Source organism: Diplotaxodon limnothrissa, linkage group LG15 (assembly GCF_057381915.1).
Source record: "Diplotaxodon limnothrissa isolate DT_005_m linkage group LG15, D_limnothrissa_male_GT1.1, whole genome shotgun sequence".
Taxonomy (NCBI): domain Eukaryota; kingdom Metazoa; phylum Chordata; class Actinopteri; order Cichliformes; family Cichlidae; genus Diplotaxodon; species Diplotaxodon limnothrissa.
In genome coordinates, this window is record NC_140610.1 from 36728654 (window position 1) to 36742360 (window position 13707).

The 13707-nt window shown below is 43.2% G+C and overlaps 1 protein-coding gene across 1 annotated transcript in view; it reads left to right on the forward strand.

The window, feature by feature from the left end:
- kdm4b (lysine (K)-specific demethylase 4B) overlaps nt 1–13707 on the forward strand; it is a 44214-nt gene that overhangs the window by 28304 nt on the left and 2203 nt on the right. Inside the window, exons 13-21 of the mRNA XM_085372062.1 lie at nt 1006–1166; nt 1297–1495; nt 3086–3162; nt 3492–3547; nt 3725–3833; nt 9957–10145; nt 11155–11331; nt 11791–11910; nt 13515–13607. Of these exons, the coding sequence (XP_085228188.1) occupies nt 1006–1166; nt 1297–1495; nt 3086–3162; nt 3492–3547; nt 3725–3833; nt 9957–10145; nt 11155–11331; nt 11791–11910; nt 13515–13607 (1181 nt within the window). The remainder of the gene's footprint in view (nt 1–1005; nt 1167–1296; nt 1496–3085; nt 3163–3491; nt 3548–3724; nt 3834–9956; nt 10146–11154; nt 11332–11790; nt 11911–13514; nt 13608–13707) is intronic.

Genomic DNA, 13707 nt, shown 5'->3' on the forward strand with positions numbered 1-13707 from the left:
TTTCACAAATATGTCAAGCATCACAAAGAGACATGGCATGATGTTTATATATATTTTTACCTAAATGGTAATTGGCCATCGTCACTATAATGGTGTAGTGTTCTACAAAAACACCTTTTTGGCCATAACACGGGAAGCAGGGAAGGAGAAATCGGAAATATTGTGATCATTTTCAGTGTTTGAATTGAAGTTGCTAGTCTTTGGAACCCATCTAATAAATTCCTAGTAGTCACTACATAAAAAGCATTATGAGTCTGGATAGACTGCACAGCCAAAGGTTCATCCAGCTCTTGTACATAAAAACGAATAAGATACTATTGTTGTTGTTTTGTTGTTTGTTTTTCTTATTGATTCGGGGGAAGAAAAACAAGCAGGTCTGAAGCTCCCCATGGAGATAATGAAATCAAGACTACTCTCTCTTCAGTGTTTTTCCTTTCATTTTCTGACTGACACTTATTGATCAGGGGATCATGACTTCCAATTACCTGCTTTCAAAGTCACTTTGAGTTGGCAGCAGGGGACCCGACTTAGGGTTTGTTCTTTAAAAGGGTGGGTGGGGTGACAAGGAGAAAAAGAAGACTTGTGGTGAAGGGTGGAAGGGGAGGGGAAAAAAACACTTAAATGGGAAGCTTGTGAAAATATCTTCCTGCCTTCGGTCCAGGTCTGACAAAGTGTTTGGATCAGTAGCTTCAAGGCATCACTTTAAAATTGATTCCTGACTCTGGACAGCATATTATTGATGTCAGTGCTGTTTGTGTTCATCAGCCAATTATATCAGGAGTGGTGTTGTTATTGTGCAGGACCAGAATGTGCTGTTCCCGTCTCTTGGCGAGAGCTCCCTTATGAAAAACATTCTGGAGCTTCTCTCAAAATGCTTGACGTGCATTTTAGAGAAAAATAAAAATCATTAGCGGTAACAAATCTCTCAACACGACTGCAGTATGTGTTATCCTCCCCAGCTCCGTCTAACAAGCACACTCATGCATTTGAATTCTTTACCCACAGATATGGCCTCCCCCATGCCAATGGATAGCGACATGAAGAAGCAGGAGCACCTGTGGCAGAATCACTCACCTAACTTCCTGGCAGAGAAAGCCTTCAATGCTGCAGTAGCTGCGCTCAAACCACACTGTGCTGTCTGCTCACTCTTCTGTCCGTACACAAAGGTAGGTACACTCCAGGCACATAGGAGTGGTTCATATAACAATGGCAGGTCAGACCCATTAGAACAGACATAAATAGTGGGCAACAAACTAACATTTAACTTGTCTTTTTTCCTGATCTTTCCAACCACAGAAAGATGTCTCCACTGATAACGAAACCCTGGGCGCTTCATTTCCCCGTCATGGCAGCTTGACTCGTCCACTGGTCCCAGAGATGTGCTTCAGCGTCGGAGCAGGAAACACGGAGCCACCACCCACCAACTATCACATTGGGGAGGATGGAACCAGCCTCCTGATCTGCTGTTCATCTTGCCAAATGCAGGTTCATGCTAGTAAGTATAAAACTGAAAAGATTTTGGCTGTGTTGGTTTAACATTGGGACACGAGCTCATTTGTTGTACCCTCTGTGTGATAGAGAGCTTACTAGTACACCTGGGGACATCTGTACTAGTTGATGTTTTATTAGATGAGCAATAAAAATAAATCTGATGGCAACACACTGCCTCTGTGCTAGTAATGAAATTTAACACTGTTGTTGCAACAGAAAGCTTTCCAGCAAAGACAATTTTAATATGGCTTTTGATTAGAGCCAGTTAGCATTTGTATGCCTGCTGAGACATCGGGTATCTAATGGACACAAGAATTTGATCTTTTGACTTGATTTTCCACGTGCACATTCAATCAGTGGGTAAAACACAAATCTGAAACTGTATAATAGATGTTAATCGTTGTAAAGTAAGGATCTGTAAGTGTGGAGACTTCTTTTCCCCCCTCAATACTTTGTAGATTTCAAATTCTTTTTCCTCTCTGTGTTGTCAAAGAGCTGAATTTGATCCAGTTCATCAGCATTTAATTCATAATGCGGAGAATGTCTGTTTTATAAATTAATGCCAACACGGACCAGCAAGTTTTACACATAAACTTCAGTCTATCTAGTGCTCACAACATTTTCTCACACCTGAGACCCCTGAGAATAGTTTCAGGAAAATGGGCAGAGGCACAGAGGATGAGACTTCAATACAGCAGTGCAATAGACTGCTCAATTCCCTGTTGCCAGACTCAGTGAAGCTTTCTAGTGTAACTCTTCTCAGCTCTGGTTAAACTGGCTAAGAGGCTGACAAAGGTCATGCAAAGGTGTCTCTAAAAACCAACACACCATACACTTCCCCAGCTCATATTTACCCTGCCTTTCCACTATATAGTTGACTTTTAACGGCATGTTGCTTCTGTCGAAGCGAAGCATGAAAAGACAGGCAGTTTGTTAAGATTCTGTAAGACTGAGTCATCCCAGGAATCTCTCTGTGCGTGGCTCTTCTTTTTATTGCCAAATGTAAGGACGTCTATCTAGACTGAACATTTTTAGTAAAGTTTTATGCTGTAAACGATGCAGATGAACGCATTGACTCATCAAGTGTGTCGCTAATCAGCCCTTCCTGGAAATGTATGCATAAATGGATGTTTTGTGCCACATCACAACATCGACCCTCCTCTCCTCGGTTCTTATTATCCAGTTCATTAGTTATCCAGGGACGAGTTTGACTCAGTCTGGGGAAACGGCGCAGATGTTCGTAAGAGAGCACGAAGCAGAACGAAATCCTGTCAAAACACCTTTGCTCCTCATTGTGCTGGAGTAGACATCTGCCTAAGAATCATTCACACATGTACGGGTGTTACATAAACCTGCATGCCCTTTTCTTCAGAAGCTTAAGCTGGAGATGGTGATGGGCTGAAAGTGTGAACAGAATGCTTAAAAACATGTTTGGTGAGAAGTAATTTGCAGAAATGTGTACAAAATCTGTTTAAAGAAATAGAAAAAAGGCGGTAATGTTGCCATGCGCTGTCATCACTGAATATCGATGCATTGAAATGACATGAAATGATGAAATGGATGAGCACAGTCAGTAGCATCTCTTCTCTAACAGGTTGTTATGGCGTGAAGCCTGACTCTGTTGGTGATTCCTGGATGTGCTCTAGGTGTGCAGCGGGAGCCTGGACAGTGGTGAGTGGTGGCTGCAAATGAGCCAATCCCATCCCACCCCCACATAAAATAAAACCACTTCAGGAATAGCAGTTATTCTCCAGAACTGCAGGTTTAGTTGAAAATGTTTATTAGATCTGACTTGAATTAGAGCCTCTGAGGACACGTTGACCCTACATCTCTTCTTCTAATGATTGCTGCTAGGCAACATGACATCAATCACAAGTCCAAACCAAGCTTTGTTTAGAAAAGACTGATTTGGCTAAGGTGTGGGAGGAACGGTGTCAATGTGTTCTCCGTTTCTATACTTAATCCTCTTTTTCTCTGTTCTCGTATTATCTTTTCTTAAGGAGTGCTGTCTTTGTAACTTGAGAGGGGGAGCTTTGAAGACTACCACAGACAACCGGTTAGTGCCACGTGTTTGAGCTGATGGAAATTCACAAATTACAAAAATAACAAATAATGGTTCATCAAGCTTATACTCAGAGCAAAATAAAGATTTTCATATAAAAAAAATCTTACAGTGAATCTATATTTCCCTGTTTTGAATTTGTTCTCGCCAAACTATTCATTGCTTCACCAGGTGGGTTCATGTCATCTGTGCTATCGCCGTGGCTGAAGCTCGTTTCATTGATGCCATTGAGAGGGGGCCAGTGGACGTCAGCGCCGTCCCAGAAACCCGCAAGAATCTAGTAAGATCAGACGGTGACAAATAAGAGAGTTACATGTCTCTTTGTGTTGTTATGTAAAGTGAAACGGGCAGAGAGCTACTTTGAAATACATCCAAGATTTTTACCTACCGTATTTTCACAACCATAAGGCGCACTTAAAAGTCTTAGATTTTCTTCAAAAAGTACGGCGCGCCCTATAGCGCAGTGCGCCCTGTGTGTTGTAAGGAGGACGTAGTAGAGAACACCATGAGAACGCTAAAGGGTGAAGTGTGTGCGTTGACTTTATCGCACATACCTGTATAAAAGAACAGGTATGTGCGTTATGCAGGACATCGTTGTTTTAACAACCCTGAAAGTGGCAAAGAGACACGCTTACGAAGCACAGTTTAAACTGAAGGCCATCAGCTACGCGGAGGAACATGGAAATCGAGCAGCGGCGAGAGAATTTAAGATTAACGAATCGATGGTTCGCAAATGGAGGAAGCTAGAAAACAAGCTCCGGCAGGTCAAGAAAACGCAGCTGAGTTTCCGCGGACATAAGGCGAGGTGGCCCGAGTTGGAGGAAAGACTCGAGCGGTGGATCATCGAGCAAAGAACGAGCGGGAGAAGCGTTTCGACGGTCACCATTCGGCTAAAAGCAGTTTCACTTTCACTTTTTATGAAACGGTGCCATTTTTCCATCCGGACCAGGACTACGGTAGCGCAGCAACTTCCAGCGGATTATAAGGAAAAGCTGGCCATCTTCCGCTCCTACTGCAGCAAACACATCGGCAACAAACACATCCAGCGATGGATGACGGATGGAGACCACAGTTTCACCAAGAGTGGAAGGCAGCGCCCGGCGAGTTACGCCACAATTTGCCAATGGATTGTAGATGCTTGGGCTAACATGTCTGCTGGCACTGTTGTTCGAGCTTTCGCAAAAGCCGGCATCATTTCCGAGGAGCCGCACGGCACGGAAAGTGACTCTGACAGTGAAGAAAGTGAACTTGGCATGTTTGATGGAGATTTAGCGCAGCTGTTCAATTCAGACCCAGAGGATGAGGACTTCGATGGGTTTGATTGATGATAAAAATGTGAGTACCAAACTTTGTTTTGCTCCTGCTTTATTTTTAAATACGCACACTTGTATGCTTGTGTGTTGTTGATGATGACGATTACTGGTAATAAAAATGTGAGTAAGGTACCGAACTCAGGTTTGCTCCCGCTTTATTTTTAAATACGCATACGGTACTTGTATGCGCCCTATGATCCAGTGCGCCTTATGTGTGTGTTAAATACAGTAATGGCACACATAACTGAGACTGCGCCTTTTAGCACAGTGCGTCTTATGGTCGTGAAAATACGGTAGTTTCTTTTTGGCGAAAGTTTATGCTTCTTAGTGTACATTGTGCACTGTAGCTGTTTTGCTTATACTGTTTAGGTGAATTTCAGGCTTTTTTTTTGTTTGAATGGATAGATATTTTTTTTCCTCCTCCTCCTTCTTTTTTGGAAGCCAGGGATGATATAGGGTAAAAACAGATGTGCTGAGGGGCATGGCTGAATAATCAGCTGTCATTTCTCGCTGTGCCAAACGAACTGCATCGATCTCGTGGGTAGCTCCCCTTCTCCATTCACCCAATCCTACTTCACAGTAAGTAGCAGTGCTTGCTGGTGCATTATCACAAATCTGCAAATAATGTCACCTCTTTCCCTCCCCGTCTCTCTGAATAATCTATCAAAGGACAAGCTGGGTGACATTTGCATCTGAGTGCTGTCTAAGCACGTTTCCTCAGTCTCTTCTTAAAAGACTGTGAGCAGAGAAGCTCTGCGGTCTAATGATTTGGATGACTGCGCTGATCAAATGTGAATACGCATGCTAGGAACCAGTTTATATTGCACTGTGATCAGCAATCAGTGTTTTCCCTCCCATCTTTGAACACTGAGTTTCCAGTGATGGAGAGATTTAAAACTCATTACTTTTGTCTTCGTTATTTTGGAATTTCTCAGGTAACACTGTTCAATTCCTCAGCTGATGCATCTTTTGCATATTGTGTGTAGAGGAACTGCGATTTTTGCTCTTGTGAGAAAACCGTTTCAAGCTTAGAGCTGCAAGTCACTTAAATAAAATGTATAAGTGTCTTTAATGACCTGCAAAACTTTAAAACAGGCATCGGCAACCAGGCTGGGATTTTTTTCACACACAACTATCACAAAGGTTTGCAAAAATATGGCCTGAAAAAATTCTTTGCAATTCTTTGTGACAATGCCTTATTGATGCAAGGGGTTGGGGGAAGAATGGCAGCAGTTGCATTGGTCGCCACTCCTGTTGGCTAAGAATGGGAAACAGAGACTACACTTTGCAGTAGGTCACTGGACAGAAGATCTGAAAAATGTTGCGTTCAGAAGCGGAGACAGGGACTGCTACAGAGAGGCCAAGTACAGGTTCACTAAAGAGGTGGACATTGCTAAACATCAGCACTCTGAGAAGATGCAGCAGCAGATCTCAGAGAATGACTCGGCCTCTGTGTGGAAAGGTTTTAGGAATATCACAAACTACAAGCCTAAAACCCCCCACTCCACTGATGACTTGCTCTTAGCCAACACCCTTAACGACTTCGACTGCCGTTTTGACGAGCCATCAGGCAGCCTTCACACCTCCAACGGCCCCAACAATAGAGACACTTTGGACACTAATTCCCCCACCTCTCCCCCCTACATAGAGCCATCACCACCTTCAAACCGTTCACCTACAACACCCCCCTCCTCACCCCACACAAAAGAGGATTTCACACCACCTCCTCCCACCACAACTCTTCATATTCATGAAGCAGATGTGAGGAAGCAGTTTAAGAACCTGAATGCTCGGAAAGCTCCCGGCCCAGACGGTGTGTCTCCTGCCACCCTCAGACACTGTGCAAACGAGCTGGCCCCAGTGTTTTCTGGCATTTTCAACTCCTCACTGCAGGCATGTCATGTGCCTGCCTGCTTCAAGTCCTCCACCATAATCCCTGTCCCCAAGAAACCTAGGATCACTGGACTAAATGACTACAGACCCGTGGCTCTGACATCTGTGGTCATGAAGTCTTTTGAGCGCCTAGTTCTCTCCCATCTCAGGACCCTCACGGCCCCCCTCCTGGACCCCCTGCAGTTTGCATATAGAGCCAACAGGTCTGTAGACGACGCCATCAACATGGCCCTACACTTCATCCTGCAGCATCTGGACTCCCCAGGAACCTACGCCAGGATCCTGTTTGTGGACTTCAGCTCTGCCTTCAACACCATCCTTCCAGACCATCTCCGAGACAAGCTTTCCCAGATGAATGTGCCTGATCCCATCTGCCGGTGGATCACTGACTTCCTGACGGACAGAAAGCAGCATGTGAGGCTGGGAAAGAATGTCTCGGACTCCCGGACCATCAGCACCGGCTCCCCTCAGGGCTGTGTTCTTTCTCCTCTGCTCTTCTCCCTGTACACCAACTGCTGCACCTCCACCCACCAGTCTGTCAAGCTAATCAAGTTTGCAGATGACACCACCGTTATTGGACTCATCTCGGACGGGGACGAGTCTGCCTACAGGAGGGAGGTAGAACGTCTGGTGTCCTGGTGCAGCCACAACAACCTGGTGCTGAATGCCCAGAAGACAGTGGAGATTATTGTGGACTTCAGGAAGCACACAGCCCCACTCCCCCCCATCATCCTGACTGACACCCCCATCACCTCTGTGGACTCATTCCGCTTCCTGGGTACCACCATCACCCAGGACCTGAAGTGGGAGCCCACCATCACCTCCGTCATCAAGAAAGCCCAGCAGAGGATGTACTTCCTGAGGCAGCTGAAGAAATTCAACCTGCCAACACGGACGATGATGCAGTTCTACACTGCAATCATCGAGTCCATCCTCACCTCCTCCATCACCGTGTGGTACGCTGGAGCCACTATCAGGGACAAACAGAGACTGCAGCGTGTTGTGCGCTCTGCTGAGAAGGTGATTGGCTGCAGACTCCCATCTTTGCAGGACCTGTACACCTCCAGGACATTGCGGCGTGCAGCTCGGATCTCAGCTGACCCTTCTCACCCTGGACACAGTCTGTTTGACCTGCTCCCCTCAGGCAGGAGGCTCCGGTCCATTCGCACCAGAACCTCTCGCCATAAGAACAGTTTCTTCCCCTCTGCTGTTGGACACATGAACAATAACCATATGACTGTACCCGCCACTAACACATGACCCTACGCTGTGTCACTGCATCATTCCATGTTTGGCACTGATCACCACCTGCACTCATGTATATATCTTTCAACGTAGCACTCTTAATTCTTATTCTCATGTATATATCTCATGTATATCTCATGCACATATCTTTCCACGTAGCACTTTTAATTCCTATCCCTACTTTTATTTTTTTCCATGTCTATTTAAGTGCTATTTATGACACTATGTTTGCACTGAAGCACCGCAGCAATTTCCTAATGTTGTAAACCTGCTCAACATTTGGCAATAAACCCCTTTCTGATTCTGATTCTGATTCTGATCTGGTGAGTCTTGATTTGTGCTGCCAACATTCAGATGGCAGGGTCAGAATTTGGTGCAAAGATGAAAGCATGGGTCCGTCCTCCCTTGTATCAATGGATCAGGCTGGTGGTAGTGTTGTAATGTTCGTGTGGGCCCCTTAGTCCCAGCTGAGCAGTTTAAACCCCACAGTCTGCCTGAGTATTGCCCCTTTATCACCACAGTGTACCCATCTTCTGATGGCTGCTTCCAGCAGAATAAAATACTATGTGGCAAAGCTGAGATCATCTCAAACTGGTTTCTTGAACATGACGGTGACCACTGTACTCAAATGTCCTCCACAGTCACAGATCTCACTCTAGGTGAGCATTTTTTGAATGTGACATCATCATGGATGTGCAGCTGACAGATCTGCAGCAACTGTGTGATGCTGTCATTTCAGCAGGGACCAAAATCTGCAAGGATTGTTTCCAGCACCTTGTTGTATAATTATAATTTGCAAGCACCAATTTGTTCTAAAACACTGTGTGCAAAGATAATTTTGCTATGACCACATCAGAAATAAATAAATACAGTTAACAATGAGTTCATATAATTTGATCCCAAAGTCAGCTCAAAGATGGTTTTTCTTTAAAATTAATCTTCTCAATATTAATCTGCAATGCACTTTACATATAAATAAATCAAGCAGCTAATGTTTCTTGAGCTGCTGAGTTTCATCCTGTCCTCTGCTCTGGTGCCTACCTGCCTGGGGAAAACCTCACCAGCTGGCAAAGTAGCTGCCTTGCACCAGTAAAAACTGAAGTTTGACTTTTTAAATTTACTTTTTTATTGATTGGCACCACATTACAGCTGCACATAAAGGAGGAGAAACAGGAAAAAAAAGATTTTTTTCCCCCTTTAAACTAGGGATTTCTTCTCTGCTGTTTGAACGATGCACGCATAAGAGCAGTCAGCACTGAGAGTTGTAAGACTTTAATTAAAATAATGGTTGTGGGTTTGCAGGGATCATGTGTTATATTAAATTGTCACAGAAAAGGCAAAGAGTTTGCAGACTGCTGGGAATTTCAGACCAGAATTAAGAGATCTGGAAGGAGAGAAGAGCAATGAGGCTAAACAAGTTATGGAAGATGCCAAAAGGGATGGAGGGAGGAAAAATGAATTGGCATAAATGAACTGAGTGTCAGAGTGACAGTTCAGTTTTAAGACACAATTGTCACCACTGTACAGACACTCAGCCCAAAAGCGTGATAACGGGAAGACTGAAAACAGCCATTCTCTTAATGAGTGAAAACCTGTAAGAACACCAAACAGAATCAAAGATCAGACAGAAGAGAGTTCATGGTTTCATTGCTGGTTTCTCCACCATCTTTATTTCATGAGAGGTCCTACAATTACTGCAATTTCATGGCGTGCCAGGTTGTTCTGGAGGACTGGAGTAGTTGTTGCAGATGAATTGTTTTAATTGTTTTAACCTTGTTGGAATTGTGAGGGTGAAATGTTAAGAGTTCACATTTAGTTTACTTTACTTCAGTTCAAACTTTTGGACAACTCTTTCCTTTGTCAGCATCAAAGGAGGCTTATATATAAATAAGCGGAGGAAGTTATAGGGGAATGGAGACGTAACAGAAGCTTTTTATTTGCTTTTGTTGCAGAAGTGTGTGTTCTGCCATGGAAAGGTTGCTAGTCAGAACCGCGGCGCCTGCATCCAGTGCACGTATGAGAACTGTGCAACGTCCTTCCACGTCACCTGTGCCCAAATCGCCGGAGTAGTCATGACACCTGCTGATTGGCCCTACGTGGTGTCTGTCACCTGCCATAAGCATAAAAAGGTCACTCCAAAGGTAAGTGCAAAACCAGGAAAATTGGTCAGTTATTAAAGCTGCAGATTTTAAAAAAGGTTTTGTAAAATTACGGTCAAAAGTCATATATTGAAATATTTTTCTGTTAATCATTCTTCAGGAATAGCTGTTTGATTTAAAAAGGAAAAAAAACCCATTATATCTTTTTGTGTTTTTCTATAAACTGAATATAACGAGTGTTGGGCTTTGTTTTTTGCTTAAAAAATGTGTCGTGGAATTTTTTTTGTTTTGGGGGGTAAAAAGAAATCACACTGATGACGTGTAGAAGTCTCAAAAACATTCAAAGCACACGTATCAAATATGATATTATTGGCTTTTGAGGGTTAATGAGTGTAAGGGCCACACTGACTAGCATGTTGCACCATGTGGCACAGTGGGTTTTAAATGCACTGTCTGTATTTCTAAAGCACTGTTGGCATTTTTATTTCTGAAAATTCTTTGTTCAAAGGGCAAAATATATATGGAGACGTTTGCTGCCCTTTATTGCATCGATATTTAATGCTAAAAAAAAATAGCATGTCTTATTTTTTGTGCTTGGTATTGAAATTGAAAAATGTTTAGAAAACAGTGTAATGATTGTGAAACTAACCCCAGGTGTGAGCGCTGTTTGGGTGTTGCACATCATTATACCCCGTTTCCGTTTCATAAATCTGACCCTAAGTGGTTTAAAGTGACACACGAGGAGAAAAAGTCATAAAGACTTTTTCTCCTCGTGTGTCACGAGGCATGGAGTGAACTTCCACAGTTACGCTGATGACACACAGCTGTACATCTCCGTGTCTCCTGATGACACCAGACCAATGGATGCCCCTTTTAACTGTATCTTGGATATAAGATCTTGGATGGCAGAAAACTTTTTACAGCTTAACCAGGACAAAACTGAAGTTTTAATTGTCACTTTTTGGAATAATGACAGAACACGCAGTGTGTTCCTGCTGAATGAAGCCACATATTTCCAATTAAACCCCCCCTTTTTCTTTCTTTTCTTAAGCCTCGACCAACACCCAAAGGCCCACAAGAGCCAACCCTTGGGCAAAGGGTGATAGGTCGCAACGCCAACTCCTGGTATTACCACTGCACCGTCATTGGCATGGCCAGACAGACGTTCTACGAGGTCAACTTCGACGACGGCTCATACTGTGACAACTTGTACCCGGAAAACATAATGGTGAGTTCTCTCGGAGTCAAGGCAGACACCTACATGCGTGCAATCGACACGGGTTAAAAATAATCTCCTTTTTAAATAGCTGAAAGAAATATCCTAGCAACTGTTACATGCTTTTGTAACTTGAGAATCTGAACAAATGAAAACGTAATGACTGAATGTAAACTCGCATAACCTTTAATGAGTCAGTGCTGTAAGTTATGAACAAACATGACTTTTAATAATGTGAAATCTGCTGAGAAACTTGATCAAATTTAACTTTAAAATCAATTGTGTGTAACCTACCAGAACAAGCTGTTTGAATTGCAGAGAAATGAAAAAGTCAACCCACATTTAATAACAGCAACCAGATGAAAATGTTAGCCTCAGACTTTATTAACTAAATTCTTGTTTGTAAAATGTAACACGAAGATGTTTTGAGCACTTTTTTTTTTCTTTCGCTCATCCTTCCCGCTTCTTCAGAGTCATGACTGTCTGCGCAGTGGCCCTCCTAAAGTGGGAGAGCTTGTTGTGGTCGGCACACACGAAGGCAAAATCCTCAACGCTTCCTTTGTCAAACCACATATCCACAAACTCTACCAGGTAAGAGAAGCACAACACGAGCCCTCACATCTGCTAGAGTTTGGAGCGTGTGTGGCTGTAGTTTGCATCATTCATAGATAAACTTGTGATGTTGTTTCTTAATAACTGAGTGCACAAGAAAATAAGTCGGATTTCTGAGATGCTGCTGTTCAAACACCTGCAAATTTTTTTATGGTTAGGGTACATGGCTTGGGGAAAGCATTATGTCAATGAGATGCCCTCACTAAGATATGAAAACGTGTGTGTGTGTGTGTGTGTGTGTGTGTGTGTGTGTGTGTGTGTGTGTGAATAAATGTATGTGTAAATGTATAAACCTTTCCAAGTCAAACCAGACCGTGAAAATCATCTCTAAATAAAGCTTTAAAGCTTGGCTGCAGCGCAAAAAAAATAGAAATCGACTGTTAGGTGAGGACTGTGAGCATGGGCATCATTTTCCATATTTTATCTGATGCTCTTCTGCAGCATGACTCAAAAGTGAGTAAACATGTGAACTTTGGGATGTTCTGTGTAATTGCTTTGCCCCACCCTCTGCTTTGGCTCTCGATTCTTGGAGATTCAGTGTGCAAGAAGCCAGGCGGCCCTTCTAGATTATGGTGGAGCGTTTTGACTCGGGCATTAAAAAATAAAAGTGGAGAGATCTCAAATTACTGCTACTTTAAGGGAAATTTATAGGGCAAAACTGCAGAGCGCTTACAAAGTGGAAAATGTGGGATCGAAGAGGATTGTTGGGACAAGAGCGAGCGCATCCTGAAATGTACTTGGACACAAACACATGGGAAAGTGAGGTTGTTTGATTCGAGCCATGATGCTGATTTTGGGAGTGCATCCATGAGAGCTCATCTGAGTGACTTGCAAATAAACAGTGTTTATGGGGAATGCATCCAGTCACTTCACTTTCGGAGTTTAAGGAACTCTTAAATGGCTGATCTAGGGTGGTTTATATTTACTGCAGATGTTTGCATCAGACACATGTTTACAGGGTTATAACATCTGTTAATACACCACCACAGACATCACATCATTTATCGCCACTTTTCCAAATCCCTCTTGACAGAATCATTCAGTTTTGTATCTTTCCACGCTCTTTTCACGTCTCCATGTTAACCCGCTGGCTGCAGCACCGAGAGCCCTCTCAGAGATGAGAGTACAGCTGTGATTAGCTAAAATCACGCCTCCACTTGATCACAGAGTCGGTGCCACAACCCTGACCTTGCTGTGCCTCCCCTTCGCGCCATATAAATATATATAATTTTTTAAAAATCTACATTTACATTTAAAGTGGTTAACTGAAGCTCTTATCCAGTCAGTGAGCAGCTTTAGGGGTCAGAGTCATGGTCAAGGACATTTTGACTGAAGCACATGGTTGTTGATGGAACCATTTGTTATGCCTGAGATCCAACCGGTGACTGTCTGGGTGCAAGTTTTGAATTTTCAGTGTGCTTTATCAGTGATTTGTCCTTTTTTTACCTCCTGGTTTAGCCTCTAATAATTTGTTATATTTTATTCATTTTTTTTTTTAAATCTGCCTGTGTGTCCTCTGCACTTATAGGTACAAATATTGAAAGGGTGGGTTGGTTAATCCATTGTGGGTGTTATCTGTCCAGGTTGAGTTTCAGGACCAGAGTCAGTTGATGGTCAAGCACTCGGAGATCTTTCAGCTGAACCAGGAATTACCCAAAAGGGTCAGAGCTCGACTGGTGAGTGTTTTACTCAAACTTTAAAATAAAACTAAATTAGCTGTAGATGAAACAACTAGTACTTGAAAAGTGATTTCTGTGTTCCCCGTCTAAGTCTGTA